Here is a 22,935-nt window from a genome sequence, read left to right on the forward strand (position 1 = left end):
GCCGGGCGTCTCATCACCACTGATGGCTTTTCTTTCTGCTGATGTCGTGCTGACACCCGCCAAATGAGCTCCGGCGTGTCCCGTGTACTGCCTGCGGACTTCTGGAGCCCATAAACACTGGATGATTATTCTCGATCGCGCGTTTGTAACTTTTAGGGAGGCTCTAAGGGAGATGCAAGAGGACTTGAAAGTAGCATTTGAATAACAAGTTCATTGTCAGGCATCGCCACATAAAAGAGATGAGTAATGCTATACAGATGACACAATTCTGGTTCCCTCCATTGGCAACGGAGGAGACTTCTGGGTAAACAAACCAAAATTACAGCTAGAATGCAGATCTGATAACAACACTGTTTTGATTAAATCAAAATATGACCGAGGGATGCTAATGCCAGTTCTCCTAACTCGCCAAAAAGGCATGCTTGGCCTGACCACGCTGAACTAGAAAGGCCACATTGTGATTCTGCGGGGCACCGATGCCTTTTGTCCAGTGACCCATTCATTAGGAGGAACTTGAGCCAAGATCCTATCGGTAATGAAGATGGAGACACCTCAGGATTTCCCAGTATCGTTTTCCACTTTTTGTTCTTGGACATGGTTAGTAACACTACCCGATCGTTCAAATCCTGAGGCATTCCCTCATGGCCCCAAGTAGCTGCTGTGGGTCAGGTTCTTCTGAAACTGAGGGTTCGGTTACAGCATCCATATGCTTTTCAGCCTGCTCTCTGACCTTCATTCTTTTTCAGTACATTTTCAGGCTTTTAATGTCCTCATCCATTAATCCCAGGAGACAACTCTCAGCATTCTGAGTGGAGAGCCCAATTTCTTTTTCAAAAGCTAAAAAGAAATGTCTTAGCTTGGTATGAACTGCATAAATTTTTTAACTTAAAAATTGTTTATGTGCAACCGAAGACAGTTAAACTTTGCAATGTAGAAAAGCTAAAATTTTAGGACCGAACTGAAATCGGTCAGAACGTTGCCGTTTCCCCCATGCTTGGCGCTGTCAGCGGTGATGCATTGGCAGAAGGGATCATCAGTGTCTGCGAGAATGGCATCCATACTTGTCCACAGCCTTAGTTCTTTTGAACTCAGCTCAACTTCTTTGAAGCATCGATCATGGTATCCAGCTTTGGTTCCTTTCCTGTGGACCTGTGCCAGTGTGCCTGATTTCATTAGATTGTTGGAAAGGACCGAAACCGTGGTATCGTTTTATTGCAGTCCTTACATCGATCATAATTTGGGACTGTCTTGGTGAAAGATGAGGAATTCAGTCTGGGGAGCTGGGGAAGGTGGGTCCAGTGGCCAGGGGGATGGGAGGCAGCGAGTACTGATTGCGTATTTTAAGTTCAGCCACTTCTACCCTACAATTTTTTAGTCGTGGCTTCATTCCAGAGTGACTACAGTCATAAGGCTCAAACCCAGGTCCATGGAGACCATACAGTTTTTAATTAAGTAATTTTTTTTGATGGGTGCCCCAGACCCCCCCGCCCCCCAGATTGAACAGCCAGGAAGGGGCGAGGCATGGTTAAGAACATGCAAGATACTCCCTTGCTGGCTCAACAGGCCAGAGCACGTGGGGATGCTAGCTGTTTGTAGCAGAAGCTAAACGCAGAATCCATATAGTAGATTCCAGCTTTCTCTTTGCTTTTTTATTTATTTATTTTTTTACCCTTTACTACCTCCTTACCCTTGACCAAATTTCCCATTATATTGTTTTCCTTTTGAAGTCCTCGCCCCGGACTTATCGCTTTGTTTTTTCATCTTCAGAACGTGCCCCCTCCCCTTATTAGCTAACTCGCTCGGCTATAGCAACTTTCCTTCTTCCACAGGCCTCAGTGTTTCTTTAGTAGGTATCCTGTATCCTTGGTTCTATTCAGCCACCCGTCTAGAGATCACTTCCCTGTCAAGGTCCCTCTGGTCTTGTCTCAGAGCCAACTGGGGCCTTTGGGGCCACTCGCCGCACAATTCCACCTGACAAAGGGCCAGGTCTAAGAGGGCGTTAGCAAGTACTAGGTCTGCTGTTTCAGAGTTCTCAGGTCATAGAGCCCTCGACGAGCCCCGCCGATGCACCAAACGTGCCACAGAAGCCGAGTTTTGTAGTTGAGTCCACAGTAAACGCCACCTCCTACACATCGACCAGTAAATCTGCTCTCGCGTCAGCACAGAGGACCTGTTTCTGTGTTGATTCTTAATCAGCAAGAGAAAGTGTCATTCTTTCCGCCTTCAGATTACACGTGGATAGGCGTGCCACCTCTGGCTCAGGTGGAACAAGATGTCGCCTCTCCATGAACTCAGGTGTTTTCCCAATCAAAGAAAATTAGATTCGAAGTAAAGCTTTTATCTAGAATCTACAAATGAGGTTTTATGAGTCAGAATCTAAGCATTACATTCTGCAAATAAGAACTCTATAAATTAAAATCTGTGAAGTAGATTACACAGTAAAAAATTCTATAAATTAACATACTACCATTTATATTTAAATAGACTGTAAACTAGGAATGCACCCCTAAAATGTTGAGAACATACCCAGTTAATGCCCTTGACCTTTCACTTTTGGAAAACGTGTGTATTATCAAACGAGTAAGTTAGATTCAAACACCATCACCAGCCTCTCTCTCTCTCTCTCTCAGTTGACGTCTGTACTTTACTGGTTATAAAATGTTTGTGATGCCTTTAGGGAAAAGTTGTAGGATACCCACATTCTTCTCAGGTTCTCCATCTTTCTTGGTTTTCAATAAACCCTTTTGTCTGTAACTATCTCTTAGAGCAGAAGTCAATAGACATTGTCTATAAAGGGACGGAAGATAAATATTTTAGGTTTGCAGACCATACAGCCTCTGTCCTCAGCTGTGCTGTTACATACAGCACAGAAGCATCCATGGACAATACACAAACGAATGCACGTTGCTCTGTTCCAATAAAACTTTATTTACAAAAATAGATGGCTGGCCCAATTTGGCATGTGGGCCATAGTTTCCAGCCTGTGCTTTAGAGGAAAAGAGAGATCCATGTAATTTTATGTTTGGGTAATAAGTACACAGAACTGTCTCAGGACCCCTTAACCTCTTTCCCAGTTTCTACTTTCCCATCACCCCCAAGTACTGGTAGGAATGAAATGAAAAGGGCCAAGGATGCTGTTCCCTGAGGCAGATAGCCAGCCCTCTTCCTTTCCTTCACGGAAATCCCCGCCGCTGCCAGGACAGGAAGCAGCTGGTCTGGAAGCCCCCCAGCCAGCCCCAGGATATTTAGGGGATTTGAAGCCCTGCTCCAGTCACCCTGCCTCCGTTTTCTTACAATGTGAGAGATGAATGATGTTTGCAGTCTTGCCAGGTCTGGTAGATATATATTCTTGAAATCGTATTTTTATGCAAGTACCAAATTTAATTTGGCTTATAAAAAATTACATTTCAATTGGTAGAATGGTTGTGGGGAGGTAGGCATAGAAGGAGGAGGAAGTAAAAGTGGGATTTGAGTCAAAACGGAACACCAAACCAAGCTGGGAGCCAGGTGACGCCGATGGCACTGTTGGCTGCTGTAAAGCGCATCCGTATTGATACTTTGTGTTATTCAGATGAGCATAGGAGAAATTCAGGCCCTATTGGCTTGGTTTCTGTGGGAAAATAGTTAATGGGCTGATGGCATCACTCTGCTTCAACATGCTAGAGAATTACTCAGACGCTCGTCAGATGCCTGAGCCACATGCTTATTTGAGAATGTGCCATCATGGGAAGCTTTCACTCACCAAGGTCACCGGGAGGGCAGCTGAGGGAGGCACAGTGAACTGCAGATGGTTCTTGCCGCTTGTGTCAGTGGCAAAGCGATGAAGCCAGGAGCTGGCTTGCCAAAAAAAGAGAAGTTCAGAGAACACTGCCTTGTTTTGATTGAGAAAAGCAGATAACTGAGCGGTCACTAAAGAAACCTGTTTTTTATTAGGTTTTTTTTTTTTTTCATTTTGTAAACGTAAACATAAAATGTGTTACTTTATTCCTAGTCCTTTCTACAATTTTCTTTTTTTTTTGTACTGATAAATTAATCTGCATAAGTACAGAATTTTTAATGCCCCCTTTTTATTGCAAACCTTTAACTGAAAACCTCTTTATACAAAAAAAAAAAAAAAAAACCCTGTAATTTTTTCACATGTTAATAAGTTAATGGAATTTGGGCTTCGGGTTTAAGAAAGTGATTTGGTTTTCAGCTCGTCGTGTTGTGTCATTGGTCCTTATTTATGAATATAATTTTCTTCTTGGACTGCTTATCTTAAAATCAGATTCTTTCATCATATGTAATACAGTGTTTCCAATAACCTTATTCTTTAGGTAGCATGAGTGTCATAAAAACCTTTAAAACTTCCAGCAGCCTATAAAATTCATATTAATATTTATAAGGCAATAATATCTCACGCAATGATATATAACATACTAACACGTAAGTTGCATTCTACTGAAGGTAGAGCAAGAGTAACCCGATTTGCCCTCCTATTTGAAATGGTTAAAGTCTGGAAGTATATGAAAAGATGTCACTCAAGAAAGACATGGGAGATCAGTCAGCAAAGGACATTGGTCTCTTGAAAAACAGGAAACAGCGTGAGCCCTGCAATTGCCCTAGCCTACGGCCTACCTAGAAAAAGGTTCTCGGCTTCTGTGTAGGGAACCCAGACAGAGTTCAGCTCTCTCCCTGAGTTGAAGACAAGGAGCTGGGGCTGCAGGGAAACCCAGGCAGCTAGAGTTTGTAGGGCAGATGCCGGAGAGAAGGAGCTCTGAAGGTCCACAGAGCGTCCTCCCTGAGTGTTCAAGTCATGTCTGCTTAGCGCATGCGTGTGGAGAAACCACTTGCAACCAGGGAAAGGAGTGTCCAAAGGATTTAGGGAGAGCAATGCGCGGCTCCCACACAGGGTCTTCTCCCAGCAGCCAGAGCGAACAGCCTCAGCAGCAAGGGACTTTGGTTAGAATACTGTGAAGGGTCTTGTCTCAGTAGTAAGGGAAAAATTAATCCTAGACTAAACAAGCTTTAAGCAAAACCCAAAAAGATCAGATTGTTGCCAAGTAACTAAACTGTATCCCAGAATAAAGTATAAAATTTTTTGTAAAAACAGAAAAATAACCAGGACCCAACTAGATCAAATGTCTGATAGCCAGTCCAAAATTACCAAGAATACAAACAAGTGGGAAAATAAAACCAACGATCAGAAAAATCAATCAAAATTAACCCTTAAATGACCCAGATGATAGAATTAGCAGACAGGGACATTAAAACAGTTATTATGACTAGTCCATACATTCAAGAAACTAGAGGAAAGATTCAACATGTTAAATAGAGATGAAGATTAAAAACAAAAAAAAAGACAAATACAAATTCTAGAGATGAAAATTATAATGTCAGATAAAAATAATACTCTGATTAATGGCACGTTAGATTCTGGAGAAAAAACGTTTAACTTGGATAGAAATACATAGAAAAAATAATAGAAACTATCCTAAGTGAAACAGAAAAGGGCTGAAATTATGAGGGACTATCAGTGAGTTTTAGGACGATTTCAAGTGGTAAAAAATATATATAATTAGAGTTCAACAGAAGAGAAAGGAGAGGCCTGAAAATATTTTAAGTAATAATGGCCAGAGTTTTTCCTAATTGGACAGAAACTATAAATCCACAGATTTGAGAACTCAGCAAACTCCAAGTACAAAAACATGAAGAAAATCACAGCAAGGCACAACTTGATCAAATTTCTTAAAAGCAAAGATAAAGAAAAAATCTTAAAAGTAAATAAGGGATAAAAGAGACATTATGTACAAAGGAACAAAATAAAATTGACAGCTGACTGCCTGCGAGAAACAATGCAGACGGCAAGGCAGGGGCAGTGTATTTAAAGTGCAGATGGTCCCCGACTTACCATTCTTCAACTTTATGGTGATGCAAAAATGATACATATAATAAATTATATGAGATAGTCAGCACTTTATTTTAAAATAGGCTTTGTGCCAGGTGATTTTGCCAAACTGTAGGCTAATGTAAGTGTTCTGAGCATGTTTAGGTTCTGCCAAGGCTAAGACATGACGTTTGACAGGTTCGGTGTATTAAGTGCATCTATGACTTAGCATAGTTTCAATATACAGTGGGTTTGTCAAGATGTAACCTCGTCATCAGTCAAGGAGCATCTATACAGAAAGAAAATTCTCAACCTAGAATTCTCTACCCAGTTAAAATGTCTTTCAAAAAGGAAGGTAAAGTATTTTTCTAGACAAGCAACAGCTGAAGGAATTCAGCACTAGCCAACCTGAAGGACAGGAAACGTTAAAATGAGTCCTTCAGGCAGAATGAAAATTATATCTACTCTAAGGAATAACAGCACCAGAAACAGCGACCACATGAGTAAACGTAAAGACTTCTGTTTTTATTATTTAAATCTCCTTGAAAGATAAATGACTATATTAAGTAAAAATAATAGAAATGTGGTGCTGGGTTTGTAAAATTTTGGAACAAAATATAGCAATCGTAGCACAAAGTCTAGGCGTAGAGAAATGGAAGTTATACTTTTGCTAAATTCTTGTACAATATGTGAACTCTATATGAGGTAGTATAATATTACTTGGGGGTAGATTGTGAAAAACTAAATGTGTTTATCATAAACACTACGGAAACCACTGAAGTAACACAATAAAAGGTTATAGTTAATAAACCAACAATGAAATAAAATGAAATCATTAAAAATAATCCAAAGAAGGCAGAAAAAGAAGAGAAAAGGAACGGAGCACAGATAGGACAAAAAGAGAAAGGCTAACGGGGTAGTAGGTTTAAATACAACCATATTAATAATCAGATTAAATGTAAATGGTTTAAATACCCTAATGTTAAAATACAGAAATTGGCAGCTTAACTAAAAATTGCCAAACCCAACTAAATGCTGCCAACAACAACAAAAAAAACCCACTTTAAATAAAAAGACACAAGTTGTTTAAAGGGGAAAATGCCAATAATAAACAAAAGAAAACTGGAGTGGTATCCAAACAGAGTAGAGCTAAAAATGTTACCAAGCCTAAAGGATATTGTTTCATAAGCATAAAGGGGCCATTTCACCAATAGGACGTAATAATCCTGAGTGTTTATGTGTCCGATGATAAAGCTTTAACATACACGAAGCAAAACTGCAAGGAAAAATAGATGAAGCCACAAACAGAGTCAGAGGCTTTAAATCCCCTCCCAGAATAAGTAAACAGAGTTGATAAGGATGGAGAGGACGTGAGCCACACTACAATCCAGCTTGAACTCACTGGCATGAATCGCACGCTCTGCCCAACAGCAACAGAATGCACATTCTTTTCAACTGGACAGAGAGTATTTGCCAAGATGGACCACATTCTGGGCCACAAGTTAAGTCTCAATAAATTTTAAAGGATTCGAATCATACAAAATATGTTCTCCAACCACAATGGAATTAAAATTAGAAGGCAACACTAAAAGGCATCTGGGAAAACGCCAAATATTTGGAAACTAAAGAAGCCACAGAGAGGGAGAAAACATTTACAAGTCATCCATCCCTCTGATAAGGACTTGTATCCAGACTATAGGAAGAATTTTCATGAGCCAATAATGAAAAAACAACTCTTAAAACAATGAGTAAAACATTTGAATGGACACTTCTTTACCCAGGAAAATACATGAGTGATAAGCACATGGAAATGCAAATTAAAACCGCAGTGAGGTACCACTACATCACTATTAGAATATCTAAATTAATAAGACTGCCCACATCAAGTGTTAGTGAGGATGCAGAACGACTCGACCTCATACACTGCTGGTGGGAAGGAAGTACCCGCATGCGTACAGTGTATCAGTTGGTTGAGTCTGCCATGTCAAAGTACCACAGACTGGGAGCTTGACAGCAGAAGTTAATTTTCTCACAGTCCCAGATGCTGGAAGCCCAAAACCATCGTCAGCAGGGTTGGTTTGTCCTGAGGCCTCTCTCCTTGGTTTGCAGGCGGCCTTGTCTGCACATGACCATGCATCTCTAGTCTCTGTTTCTCTTCTTATAGGACACCAGTCCCACTGGGTCAAGGTCCCCCACCCTTATGACCTCATTTAATCTCAGCCACCTCTTTAAGGCCCTATCTCCAAATAATCATGTTGGAGCTTAGGGCTTCAACATATGAATTGGGGGCCGGAGTAGGGGAAAGGGGACAGAGTTCAATCTGTTACATAGTAAACCACCTCTAGGCCCAGTCTGAGGTCCTAGGCATTCATTCACCTGGGATCTGATCCGAACCACCTTTAAAAAATATTTGCAGAACAATGTAGGCCTCTAGTATTGAAAAGAGATTAGACGACAGAGCCGAGCCGTCATAACCTCAGGCCTGATTCTGTTTCCTCATCAAGCCAAGGGTCAGATAAGTGAACATTATGTGAGGCGGTTCCCACCCCTCCCCGTCCCCTCCAGGTCCCCCCCAGACCACTTCTTTGCCACTGTCCCAAGAGAAGCACAAAGAGGACGTTCAAATAATGGAGACAACTTCCCTCCGTCTCCTTTCATTTTCCCGATGCAGCAGCTTACCATCTCTGGAGAGGAGCTTTGCAAGTGGGTGGGTGGGGGTGGAGACGGGGAGGCTGAAAACAAAGGGAAATGCTAGGTCACGTGGGCAGCTGTCCTTGATGATGAGCTCCTTGGAGAGAAAGACCAGATCAGCTGCGGAGAAGCAGTTTTAAGTCCCACTCCCTCGAGCACCACCCCACCCGCCGCACACGCCTTCCTCCTCCCTTTGCTTCCCTTCCTGTCCATCTTCTCTCCTCTTAAAGGGGTTACAGAATAATGATTTAATCACCAGTAGGACCTTGAGATAAAAAACACCTGCCCAGAACTTCATGGTTAATTTTCAGAAGATGAGCTTCTTCAGAAACCAGAATTTCATTACTAAATATTGCCTTTCCAAACAGTGCAACGTTATTAAATTGGCTTGGTTTACGAATGGGTGGAAATTCTCATAGCATGCCACCTGTCAGTCAGATGGCTGATGGATGAATACACTGCAGAAATCCTTGGAGAGAGGAGCAGCATGGGAAGAATCAAACTGATGCTTTTGCCCTTCGCAGCACCTTCGTCGGGCTGCACAAAGAGAGTGAGTGGTCTTTGCCACCTAAAGACCGAAGCTCTGTTTAGAATTATACCTGTTCTTAGTTTTATTATCACACTTCTGCAGGGTTCTCTTTTAAAATAACGTTTTTCCTCAGTCAGAGCGGTCCCTGACTGCTTGATGCTTTAGATCTTGGTTGTCAGGATTAGCTTCAGTTTTGATTGCCACACGTAGGAACTCCAGGAAGCGTGGCGTCTAAAATTATAGAGGCAGAAAAATTAGGGGGAAATCTCATAAAACTAGTGAACCTTTTGGGTTTTTTTATTCAAGAAACATATATAGATAGATCAGATTTGTTTTCCAGTTTCCTTTTTCTGTTTCTGTCATAAATAATCTACAATGTACTTCATGTAGATAATTATAGTTATATATTCTAGAATAAAATAATAGCATCTATTGTGTATTCAATAGTATCTATTGTGTAGACTAAACTAGGATCTTTTCCTACTTCATCTCATTTAAATTTTGAAATGAACTTCGTGTCTTATTTTCCTCTTCTGCAAAATGGAGATCATGGAAATAGTATAACACGGACTTCGTAGGGCCGTATGAGATGTAGGGTGTGTAAAGAAATTGCTTAGCGCGGAATCAGCGATGTTACCATTGGACTTGCCAGGGCACCGAATTATTCCTTAGAAATGGGTGAGTAGAAGGAAATGGAATCAAAGAAAAAGACGCAGCCACTGAAGACGACATTCTTTTTTGCGCCACCATGAGACATGCCTGTTCGGCTGAGCAGGAAGCCGTGAGCAGGAAGCCGACACCCAGGGGACAGGGAAGAGACGCCGTGGGGCTCGGCCAGGCCTGCAGTGTGCCACCTGTGGCTTTCTGGCCTGGGCCCAGGGAGGACATCGTCTCACCGAGCAAGCCAGCGCGGGGGGCGGAGGGCGGGGGGCGGTCCCCGCAACCACAGCTGGAAGCAGACCGAGCGACGCCACCCTTACAGTCGGAACAAATAAAGGGGAGAAAATCATTGGGATGCAGGGGGAAGACTTGTGATGCAGAGTAGTCTTATAGCTTGCAACTGTCCGTGCTTTATAATATTTGAATTCTTTAGCGCCAAGCGCTACAGAGAAGTCGCAGGACTTCGTTTATCTGTACCTGGTCAGTCAGAGCCTTCTGCTTCACGTCGATTTTTCTTTTCCCTCTAAAAGAACGTTCTCTGATCTCTCATTTTCCTTTTAAAAGGCAGGCGCACTGACTTTACACAGAGAACGTGTTGGTGACGACTCTTCCCAGCTCTCCCCACTCCAGGGGCAATCCCTTATCTACAAATTACCCATTACCTATTTTAAATTTTAATCTCCCCGATAATCAAATGTATCCAATTTCTGTACATAACGATCTAAACACATACTATATAGTCACGTTGCTTGTAGGAATAGAAAGTTACCTGGGAGTTTGCACGAGAAATTGTTTGTAAGGGTTGCTTCTGGGGAGCCGTATCAGGCAAGGAGGACTTGACTTCTTACTTCTGCTATTTTTAACTGCTATGCTGAAAGTGTTTTCACAAGTAAATTTTTTCAGACTCATACAAAGGTTAGTTAGGGGCAGGCTCCCTACCACTCAAAGAAATTACAGCTTCATTAATAAAAGAAGAAAAAACTGTGCTTGACTCACAGTTTCATTCAAGGCCGTTGAAATAAATTGGAATAACCCGAGCTGCGTAATGCTGGCACAATGTGTAAGCGCAAGATGGTAATTTTTATAGTAATTGAACATGACTTCCGTCTCAGCAAGTCATGAGTTGAGAATCTATTATGTTCATTCTGTTTATATTTTTTAAAAAAGAAAGAGAGAGGATGAAAATGATTCATTTTAAACTGAAAAAAAAAAAAAAAAGTGAATTGACCGAAATGTCCCAGTGATCCACTTTTTTGGTCTGTCCACAAGGACCAGGTCCCGGTCACCTTGGTGCCCCCATGTGAATGCTCAGCAAAGGTGGCTGGGTACGTGAAACATCACTGTGTCTTTTCACACAGTAAGGACACTCACTGGCCAGCAGGAGAGATAAGTGAGCTCTAACAAGACCCTCAAGCAAGACCCCCAACTCGCCGAGTACCCGTGGGAGTAAAACAGAAATCAGCTTCTGAATGCAATCGCAAGCTGGGCAGGTGGATGTTACCTGACTGCCCAGAAAAAAAAAATCTCAGAACATCTGTCTCCACTAAGTCAAGCAAATGGGAATCCCAGTGGTAACAGTACTGTTTTCATTATAATGGTATTTCGTATCTCTCTTCTTTCAGTCACTTGGTGTGTTTATACTGGGCCATTTTTCCTCGTGCATTATCTCAGAGTAGCTTGTTTAATTGTCTAAATGACCATTAAATATAACTGGTTCTGTCCTTCACATCCAAAGAAGGAGGAGGAAAGAAACAGAAGCCCGATCCTCGAGAAGTTTTCTCAGTGTTTCCTAATTCTCTAATCATCCTCCATTTGATTCACCTATTTAAAAAACTATTTGTTGTGGACCTAAGGTTGCCAGACTCTGTATTTACATATGACCTTGGCAAGAACGCCAAGAAGTGATGGGCATTGTATTTATAACTCAGAAAATACTTTTGCTTAATACTTTAAATTTTTGAGTTATTATTTCATCAAAAAATCTTTTTATTTAAATTATATCATAATGTAATTAACATTGAAGTCTTGTTAGTTGTTCAGTCATCTGTTGGAAGAGGAAAGAAATGTATAGAAAGGATTCTACCTCAGATCTTGAACCGAGGAACAAAATGTGAGTAAAAATGCTTATTTTTTGGAACCAGAATGAAGCTGGATGATTTATTCAGTAGGAAAAAGTAGTAGATTTAAGGAGAAGTCAGAAAAGAAATTATTTCTCAAAGGCAACAAAAATAACTACAATGATATTTTGGTTAAGTAGAAATTATGAATCTATCACTTTATGAAACAGAATTTAAAATAATTTTTCTACTCATGCCAAAAATGTTCTACTTTTACTTTGAATGATTACTTTTAAGTATCTGAAAATTTTCTCTTTACTAGTTTTTTAATTTCTTAATTTCCCAATTTCAGTTGACATACAGTATTACATTAGTTTCAGTTGTACGCATAGCAATTAGACATTTACTAGTTTTCACATATGATTATAAAATCTATTCATAGAACTCATCATTTCTTCAAAATAAGCTTAACCTGAAGTCGGTAAAGATTTGGAAGAGTCATTATAGTTAAAATGAGGGGCAAAAGCCCATGGTTTGGGGTTTTTTTTTTTTTTTTCAGCCTTTGTAAAAGAATCCATTAATGCACCATGATGAGTAAGTACAAATTAGTGGCTCCCTCATTATTTTAAGCAAGAGGCATCCTTGGAGGGCACAGATAAAGTCACACTGATATCACCACTGACCCCAGGCGTGGGTCCAGAGGTCAACGCCCAGGGGCTGCCCTCACTCTTTCTTGTAGCCTGTCCTGCCTCTTGTCTGGGTCAACAGTATTGTATTGGGAGATGTGACTATACTAAGTTCTATTAACATAATTCTATATTATGTCTACTCAGCAGACGTTTTATCTTTAAGAGTAGGTTTATTGGTGATGGCTCTTTGTCCCCAGGGCAGGGAGTCCCTCAGCTTGGCAAACTGTGCTTTCTCGTCTGGTGTTGCTTTTGGTCGTCCTGATTCTGGCAAGTGATGGCCACATCATCAGAAAGGAACACGAGAATCTAATGATTAGACTGCCGTCCCCCCCCATCGGAGAGGCATGAGTCGAAATAGAGGATAGACATTTCATGCTTCTCCCCGGTTCCCGATTTTGTGACAGAATCAGAAGGACCGAAAGATGCACGCTCTGTCTGATTCACTGCAGCCAAGAGATCAGCTCCAACAACCACACAAATCACACTCTTCCTTGGCCAATCTTGGTCTTGCATCAGCTAAAAGTTAATGGTGGAGAGTTGAATTTTCACGTCTATGAAAATAGTGTGTAGACAAGCAGACAGGGCAGTTGCGTTATCCACAACAGAAGCTTCCACGGTAGCTTTGCTCCGATGGGCCCAGATGCGCTGCCCGGGGGCTTCCCCCTGGGTTCTCCTACCTCTCCTGCATTTCGAGCTGGCTCAGACCTCGTGCCGCCCTGCGGAGCAGCCTCAGGAGCAGCAGCCGTAAAGTCTGGCTCACCTGTCACGTTGATTTACGGGCTGAGGCAGCCTCACTGCGGCTGAGCGTGAGCATTTCTTTCTCTTTTAAACTATACACTGCTGGTACTTTTTTCCAAATCCACAGCCCCATAACCGATTATAGAGGCATCTTAAAATGCCCATGTCGGAATGCAGTCAGGCAGAAAAGTTGCTAGCGAGCACTTGGTGTGAGTTGTTCCCAGGGAACGTAAGAAAACACGAACGGTTCCCACCGAGTGTCTCTCCTGCGTCGTGTCCCAGAGCTAAAGCGGTAAGCAGCGTGGGTTTCTTTCTGGGGTCTCCTGAGATATATGCAGCCACCGTAGTAACCAGAGAAAAACGTTATCCTCCTGCGAGGAACAGAAACTTCAAGAGGATAAGTAGCTGGACATACAGGAAGTCCCCACCGACGAGCCGGGTGTGTGGCAAATCTTTAATTGCTTGAGACCCACAGCATGTTTTCCCAAAGATGTGCTATAAAATGGCACCGATGTTCCAGGCAGGTCCCAGAAGCCTTTTTATATAGTGTATATCAAGTACCATCCTTGCAGTTAGCAGGACGGGAGCTAGCCACCAGATATCACAGTGTTTTATGCGTCCGGCCACGTGGGGAGCACATCCCTTTGCCCTCCTCACTCACATTCCCCGGGTCCAGGTGGCCAGTGAGGCCTGCGGGTGCACAGGTCCCCTCCCCCACCGAGCTTCCTTTCAGTGCTCGCGCGAATGGGGAGTGGGCAGGAGTCGCAATCAGAAGCATCCTGGGCCACACAGACAGAGCTAGTGCTTCTCGTACTGCAGTGTGCGCGCGATCACCTCGGGGACCTGCTGACGTGCAGGCCCCGATTCAGCAGGCCTGGGCGGGTGCTGAGGCGTGAATTTCCAACAACTCCCGGTGATGCCCACAGGCCCCAGTCTGAGCAGCAAGAGTCTGTCGAGGAGAGAGGGTGGTGGGAAGACATCGTGAGTCACTACCGAAAGGAAGGGCAGAGCGAGAGAGCTGGGTTCTATCGTAGAAGCCTTATCTGGGTTCCGTTTCGGCTGAGCACTTTTTGCCAGGCGGGAAGGAGCAGGTAAACTGTGGGTGCCATTGAGTGCTGGCTGTGCCACTGCGTCCTCTCTCAGCGTCCTCTGGCGGGGCCGGCCAGTTTGCCCGATAGCACTTAGCCCTCGTAAGAGCCAGACTTCGCAGAATCCCGGGTGTCTCTCCTCCCAGAGATGGGATGCAACACTGCTTTACGAGCATCCTTGGTCTGAGAAGGACGTGTGAAAACATAGCAGGAAATTCTAAAGCCGATCAGGAGCGGATCCTCCCGAAGCCTCACAGTCTAGATCCTAGACCAGTGTTTTCATGTGAGAACCAGCAGGGGAACCTGGGCGCCTCCCCAGCACACCGGGGTTTCTGACACAGACGGCAAAGGACGCACCTTGGGAAATTCTGATCTCAGACGTGGTGCAGCAGAGCAGCGAGGGACACCGGGTCCTGGTTTAATCCTGTCCCCGCCCCTAGCTAGCTGTGTCCTCTTGTGCCCAAATGTCCTCATCAGTGAAGTGGGGCCAAAATTAGCACCTGCCTCTTAGGGGTGGGGTTGGGGGCTTAGTGAAGTTATCCACGGGAAGCTCATAGAGTGCCCCAGAGGTGGTGGTCAAATGAGTCCTTTGAGATGACAGGCGTGGAGTCAGATTTCCAGTTTTGCTGCTTATTACCTGCTGCTTGTTACAAGTCATTTAACCTCTAAACCTCTGGGACTTTCATTATAACGTGGTTGTAAAATAAAAAGGAAAAAAGTACCTAGCTCATAGTGTTGTTTGGAGGGTAAAATAAGTGAAGGACTCAGCATAGTTCCTGGCACATAGTAAGTTCTCGATAAACATCCATTCTTGTCGTTAAGGTAAGCCAGGGCGAGTGCTCGCTGAAGATCAGGAGTCTGTAAACTGTGCTCCAAGAGTTGGAGGTTTTACAAAAATGAGTCCTGAGCATCGTAATTGGGGCTAAGGAGGAGGCCATCGTCCACTCCCGCACCTGTTGTCCCCTTCATCCAGAGAGGCTCATCTTTGTTGGGGTTCAACGTAAAGATTTGATTTAGGAAAAAAAAGGGTTTGAAGTCACTGTTTTGGAGCTGCAGTGTGCTGTGGAACTGCGGGGCGAGGTAGATGGTCTCAGTTTTCAAAAAGTTGACATTTGCCTTTCCTATTTCATTCCTTTAAACAAAGCTTGAAATAGCAGATGGTGGATTTCAAGAGATGGTTTCTACGTATACAACCTCAAGTTACGTGACACCGAATCGAATCGTGTAGTTCATCTTTGTCGTTAGGCGGACCGAGTTGGGCGTGATCACACCGCAGCATCTGCTAACACACTCCTCTCGTTCTCCCCGCTAGATGAGCACCATGCCGGGACTGCCAACGCGGCCCTGCTTTTACGACATAGATCTCGATACGGAAACAGAGCAAGTTAAAGGCTTGTTCTAGATGAGCATGACCTTCGCGGGACCCGATTCAGGTAGGCTGTTGTGCTCCTTCCTTCCTCCTTCCTTCCTTCCTTCCTTCCTCCTTCCTTCCTTCCTTCCTTCCTTCCTTCCTTCCTTCCTTCCTTCCTTCCCCTCTCTCTCTCTCTCTCTCTCTCTCTCTCTCTCTCTCTCTCTCTCTCTCCTCTCTCTCTCTCTCCTTCCCTCCCTCTCTTTTTTTTCCCAAACCTCTTTTGGCTTTTTGTTTTGTTTTTCTAATATTTATGAGAAAAATGGTCTGATAAGTAATTTCTCAACTTGGCTACTGTGAATTCCTACCTGATAACGGTGTATGACTGAGGTCACCTCAGCAGTTACCTGGTCAGGACACAGACCCATGGTGACAGTGAAATCATGCCATCTCTGAATATAGATCATTTGAGACATCTCTTGCCATAATAGCCGAACCCTATAAACTCGTTATTCTTTTTTCGGCATTAAAACGAATATCTGCCGTCATTTTAAAGGACGAACTAACTACACCACTTATCTCTTGGTTGCAGAGTTGATATCATACGATAGAGGAATCTTAGTGGATTCATTTTCTAGGGCTGCCATTACACAGTATCACAACCGGGTGGCTTCAAACAACAAGTATTTATCCTCCCCTCTTCCATTCTGGAGTCTAGAAGTCCCAAAGTCAAGGTGTCGGCCAGGCCTCGTGCTCTCTGAGACTCTGGCAGGATCCTTCCTGGCCTCTTCCCAGCTTCCGGTGGTTGCCATCACTCCTCCATGTTCCTCGGCTTCCACACCTGTGTCACCCTAGTCTCCGCCTCCCCAGGCATCTGGCCTGCTACCTGTGCATCTGTGTTCATGTGGCATTCTCTTCTCACAAGGACTCCAGTCATATCAAATTAGGACCGCTTCTTAGTGACCTCATCTTAACTGCACCGGCAAAGACCCTGTTTCTAAAAATAAGGCCACCGTCTTAGGTACTGGGGTTCAAGACTTCAGCATAGCTTTTAGGGGACACCATTCAACCCATAACACTTGACTACGGCTCAACAGGTGGATGAGGTTTGTACGCCACTGGAAAGACACATAAAGATGGGACAGATCTTTCACAGGAAGGACAGAGCAGCGGAAATTAGACCCCTTGGTGGCTCATGGTCTGGACAGTTTCAGAGGGTTGGGCTTGACTTGGAGCTGGCCAAGGCCGCCCGCAGCTGGGCCCCCTTCATCTCATCCACGTCTACGCCTCAGTCCTGCAGCCACACCTGCTGGCTTCTTTCCTGGCTTCCCATCATGAAGAAAAATGACCACCCTCCCAACCCTCCTCCCTGGAAAACTCCCAATCAGGAGTTTTAAAGGTTCGGAGCTGCTTTTCCCCATCCCATATATCAAACATGTCCTCACCATATTCTCAAGACACATTCCTTCCCCCGATTCATTCTCCCCACTCACCCCTGTTCCTTTCCTGAGCCCAGCGCCCCTCCCTCTCGCCGACATGTTCTGGGCCTTCCAGATGAGCTGGCCTGACCTAAAGACCCTTCTTTCCATTTGTCTCCAAGATCGGGCCCTAAGCCAGGCACACGGGGCCCAAACATTCATTTGTTTCACTACCAGTAGTCAACATGGGGAGACTTTTTTTTTTTATGAGTCTTTATTACTAAAACACCAAAGACCTAACTATGGCGAGAAAGGTAAGGAGGGACCCCCCTATATAAAATCACAGGGAACAGGACGTGGAATTGTTTGGGTTGTGTGTGCGGTGTGGTGTGTTGTCTGCGTGTGCTGCTTTGCTGAGGAGTCGGAGCTATATTTAGTGTTAACCACAACCACATTTCATGTCTTTGTCTTTTCTTTCTGAAAAAGAAAACTCTAGAAAATGAACGAGGGGAGACTTTTTTTTTTTGACACAAACTTGAGTTTTGATCACAGTGTTATTTTGGTCATTTTGTATGACTCCGTGGGGGGGAGGGGGAGGGAATGGTGCCTCGGCTCTCCCAGCTGGGCCTTGGGAAACTAACAGTATCCTTCCTCTCAAACTGAAAATTGACCCCTGTCCTGACTAATCCCCCTTTTCATGTCGAGAACCCATTATGCCACATTCCTGCCGTTCGTCATTTTTCTCCAGAACACGTGTGTACACTCCTTTCGTCTCTCTTGCACAGGATTTTTTTCCTGCCTTTTCATCCATTTCCGTTTGCTCCCCAAGTGGGTCATATAAACCCAGTTATACCTTAGTCATTTCAGGTAGGACTCAGGCGATGCCAGGGGACGCATCCTGAGCTTCGCTGCCATGCACGCTTAAATCCCGCGCCTGTGCTCGCTAAGGAGCCCTCCTCCTTAGAGATCAGGCGGGTCGGTGGCAGGCTGCTGGCCTGTGGTGATGGCCTGCAGCGTGCCAGGCACCGTGCTAAGCACCTTGCACAGGCAGTCACAGCACCTCTTGGAGGCAGGTGCTGTCCCGAGAGGTTAGGTCCTCCCCCTGTGGTCCCTGAGAGCGGGCAGCTGAGGGATGGCCCCAGCCCACAGGACTGCAGAGCCGTGTCGCCCGTGTTCAGCCCGGCCTCTCATTCCGTAGCGAGCGCCGGTCGCTCTGCTGTCCCTTGCTCCCTGTCCTGCTGGGATCGATCCAGTGAGGTGGGTACTATTTTTAGTTCAGAGCTGCGAAAACTGTGACGCAGAGAGGTCAATAACTTTGCTCAAGTCGTACAGCTAAGAAGTACAAAAGCCAGAACTCAGGCCAGGTCTGCTTACTCCCAGTCTCACCCATCCTCGGTGCCCTAAACCCAAGGACGGCTTTTTTGTTTCATTCACGGGGTAAATGAACTTCAACCTATCCTGGAAGATGCTAACCAGCTATTTCAACAAACCTGTAATTTGGGGATAACTGGATGATTTTTAAAAAAAAAGCAAAAGATAATTATTTGAGTATGAAAAGCTATGACTTTGTCAGAATTCTTTTTTGTCAAACTATAGGAGGGCTCTCTCTTAGTTAACTCATTGAATGGCGTTTTCCCACTCACTTATCCAAGGCTTTATTTTTTTTTTCTTAGTGAACTGCCAAATCCTGTTCCAGGCTTGGTGAGCAGTGGCTCAAAACCCATCACTTGACCTTGCTTGAACAATTGAAACTGGGTCCGGTGTCATAAGATAAAAGCGCCACACAAAGCAAACATTCCTTCTCAGGGACTGCTCGTTACAACGATCCCATAAACATTCCTTCTGTTTCCTGTGCCTGCTCACGTAAGGCGGGTCACAGACCACTTCCAACAGCCAGAGGCCCGTAGCTACTAACAAGGTGCACAATAAAAATGTTAATGCTTGGATGACAGTCAAATTGGATGAGTTTGGGCACCGGAAGAGGAAACGTCACTTTACTTGCGTAGCGATCAGATTCCAGATAGGTCTCTGCACTCACTGGGATGTGTTGTAGGCGTGTCCCGTGCGGAAGAAGCCTGTCCCCAGTCGGTGACGGCTCTCCTTCTCCCCGCTTCCTCTCCCTTCCTGCTTACCTCACCCTCTAGGAAATTGTGGGAGACTGAGCATGAACATCAGGTGCCAAGAAATCCCCAGAATTTGAGCTCTTGCTCCTCCGTTCCAAGGCCTCCCTGTAGTGCTTTCACTGTTGTTAGAATCAGGGCATGATTCATTTCTTTGGATGTTACCAAATAGAACTAATTGAAAATAAGTTATTTGTCCCAATGAAACCGATCCTGCGACTTTAGTGTTCAGTCTTTTTGTGTGAAGATGATCGGATTAAAGGGGGGTTGGTTCTTTTTTCTCCCTTGGGGTTTCTCATTCTGACCCTTCATCATATTTCTGAACGTTGGCAGGATTCAAATGAACACAACAAACCGGCAGATTTCCTAAAGAATTCAGATACCCCTTACTTTGTTCTGATGTACAAAGTTCAGTACGGAATCAGATTGACTCTGGCCCTGCACTAAATCTCAGTTACTTACCTAAGAATTGTTTTTCTTGAATTGCACACAAAAAGGAGTATGATATCAGCTCATGTCTTCCCCACACTGCCTTTGGAGCAGAAATTTTCAATGATATTAATACTCATAAAGTAATCGTGAGTATGGTTGCTGCCTCTTACCCTCAAATTGAAAACCACAGGGTTTCAGGGTTCTCGGTGCGCTGGGGGAGCTCCGGGGCTCTGTGGCTTTGGTCTTGAAGCTCTTCAAGGAGCAGCTCAAAATTGTTCATCACCACCGCGCTTCAAGGCAGAGGTCAGTTCGCCGCCCCACGCCACCCTTAGAGCAGAGCGTACGGCTCTTCTTTTCCCATTTCCAGGCAGGGCCAAAGGAGGCTGGAAGCCCAAGCTACTTAAATAAAAGGTTGCGATAATTAAATCTAAGGATGCCATCTTTCACATTTTGGTGACATCTAAAAGACATTGGATAAGTAAACCTTCCCTAACTTAAATAGAATGTTCTGAAACTTAGCAGTTGTGAAGTTATTAATTCCCTTTTAAAGAAAGTTTTTCAGGGCACTTTTTTTTTGAGGAGGAAACTTATTTACCAAAAAAAAAAAAAAAAAAAAAAAACATAAAGCAAGGAAAATAATAAATATTTCAGCAAACTCAGAAAAAATGTTTCTAATAACTAAATCTATACATGGTTATTTATCAACAAAAAATAAATCAGAAAAACTTCAATTCTGGCATTAGTTGCAATCTACTTGGTTGGAAAAAATTAGAACTTGTAAGGTAGGGGGTAAGTTTTAACCAAATGTTATGAACTTGAAATTTGTTTCCATTGCAGAAGACATTTTTATCAGACACCCAGACCAGCAGCTTCACTAATAAGAGAAATGAATAGACTTCATTATCCTCAATTCAAAAGCAAATCTCAAAAGAACCTCACGATATAAAGATTCTAAATTATTCACTCTTCAGGTTTAAAAAATAGAGTCAAAATATGTCACCGTGAACTTTACCACTACTGTTGAGGTCGAGCTTTCATTTTTATTTTAAAGTCACTGTGGTGACGTGTAACTTTAACTCTGGTCTTCGAAAATGGGAACCAATGAATTGCGATCGTTAGCAAAGAGAAGCCAAAAACCAAGTGTTATTACCAATAATCAATAAATAAAATGAGATTTTTTTTGTTTGTTTAATAAAGAGGAGAGAGCTGATCCCCCACCCAGTGGTATGTATCCTATGACTACTATACAAATTACAGGGTGGCTTAAAACACCAGAAATTTATTATTTCATAGTTCTAGAGGCTAAAAGTCTAGTCAGCATTAGACTGAAATCAAGGTGTCATGAGCCCCCCTCCCCCGCCCCCCCCACCCACCCACTCCCAGAGGCTCCAGAACCCGTTCCTTGCCGCACCCGGCTCCTGGTGGCTTGCCGAACTCCTTGACTTGTGGCCACATCACTCCAGTCTCTGCCTCTGTCTGTGGTCAGTCACATTGCCTCTTCCTCTTCTGTGTGTCTGGGCACTTTTGGATTTCTTACTATTCCCATACCAAGATAGAATGTTTTCTATAGTCTGTGTTTCAGAATATTTGCCACTGAATAAACATCTATAATGTTTTTCCACAGAAAAGACAATAAGCTGATTTATTTTTATATTTTTGCCTTGGCTATTGCATTTCTGATTTTTTTTTTAAAGCTATAATCAGACTTTCTGTTTTCTTAAAATGCGGGCCCATAAGACTCTGAGCCCCTTGAAACGCAAAACCGTTGGCTACAGAGGCACCGGCTAATGAGCTGCTCTTCCACTGGCCACTCTGGAGCTGGAAGGGCCCATCCCAGCCTCGCCGTGCCTCAGGGCGTCACCAGTCCGCTGGGCCCAGCCTCCACCCTTCCCACCCAGGCATCACGGAGCCTCACATCTAGAGCCACCAGAGCCACTGAAGTGAAGCCGGCCTTGTCTCTGAGCCAAGGGGTGAGGTCTCCAGCAGGCAAACCGCCCTCGCCAACATCTCAAGTGTTTTCTTTTTGTTAATGTTTATTATGCTGGCGGCGCTTCCCTTTTGTTTACTTTTCTGATGAATCGGACCTTAGGGGGAGTGTTTGAAGTTCCTAGTCCCCTGTCTTTGTCACCGTCTTGTGTTCTGAAGCTAATCCTACGTCCTTTCTGGCTCCAGCCCCCTCCCAGATCTGTGGGAGGCCAGCTTACTGTGTTCCAGCCGAGTCTGAACTTTTGGTCCAGGAGATAAATTCTTCCATGTATAAATTCAGATTAAAGGCTAAATACTTGTATTTATATTTCTCCTGGAGTGGTGAATACGTTTTGTTTTTGTTTGTTTTGTTTTGTTTTGTTTTTGGAACGTAGGTGCTTCGTTTGTTCTTTTTTAAATGTAGTTTGATTACTTCTCTTTCTAAAAGATTTCAGTATTTGATGGTAGCAGAAAGTCTCAATATCCTTTGAGAGAAAGCAACAAAGCTTTAACAATAATAAATCCCAACCCTACTCACTTTCATTCTGTCCTAAATGCATTTTTCAGACCTTGCCATCTGCACGTGCCATGAAATTGAAGGTGACAGAATCCCTAATCTAAAATCGTGAATGTTCTCACCCGACAGGATCCTGGAGACTGTAGAGCCCAAATCTGGAAGTCGTGGGATTTCCGCCACGATCCCCAAGTCAACCTTTTAGGAATGTTGGAGCAGTGGCTGCAGCATCCACACTGACTTGGTCACAGAGTGATGCCAAATCAGGTTCTCCACTGCTCATAAGTAAAGATTGCAAGCAGTGATCCCAGCCTTGTCTGTGAAGAGAATCACTTATCTGCCCTTGAGTTTTCTTTTGGTCTCCAGCTTCAGAGCTAGCATGTATTAACAATTTAACACCAGAGGGAAAAGCTATTCTTAAACCGCTAAAAAAAATTTTTTTTCTGTTTTTCAGGCTCCTAAAACACAAAGTATTCCTTGCCTTTTGTCTGCAGTTGGAGAAGAAAGTGAATTTGAAATATACTTGTTACGCAATGCAGGAGAAATGGTGAAATAGGCCAAAGATTTATTCTTCCTTCAAGATGAATTCTCTTTGCAACTGAGTGCAGTATTCAGTAAAAGGACCTCCCCCAAGTTTGAAAGAAACTAATTTATTTTCTGTTTCTGCAGAGTTTACATTATTTCCCACTGCTTACACTTTAGAATGTTTATTGTATGGGGACTGAAGGATTAAAAGAGTGTGAACTGAAAGGTAACATTTTCCACTAGAGTTTTCTGTTTCGTCTTTTAACTGAAAATAAATATGAATCTAGAAAACCAA

General features: G+C 43.6%; 1 protein-coding gene across 2 annotated transcripts in view; it reads left to right on the forward strand.

Moving 5' to 3' along the window:
• Window positions 1-22,935, forward strand: part of MTHFD1L (methylenetetrahydrofolate dehydrogenase (NADP+ dependent) 1 like) — a 166,082-nt gene extending 143,147 nt beyond the window's left edge. For both annotated transcript variants that reach the window (XM_016149137.2, XM_036222676.1), the window contains exons 27-28: window positions 15,631-15,751; window positions 22,570-22,935. In XM_016149137.2, coding sequence (XP_016004623.2) covers window positions 15,631-15,720 — 90 coding nt within the window. In that variant the 3' untranslated portion in view covers window positions 15,721-15,751; window positions 22,570-22,935. The remainder of the gene's footprint in view (window positions 1-15,630; window positions 15,752-22,569) is intronic.

Source organism: Rousettus aegyptiacus, unplaced genomic scaffold (genome assembly GCF_014176215.1).
Source record: "Rousettus aegyptiacus isolate mRouAeg1 unplaced genomic scaffold, mRouAeg1.p scaffold_m13_p_1, whole genome shotgun sequence".
In the NCBI taxonomy this organism is placed as follows: Eukaryota; Metazoa; Chordata; class Mammalia; order Chiroptera; family Pteropodidae; genus Rousettus; species Rousettus aegyptiacus.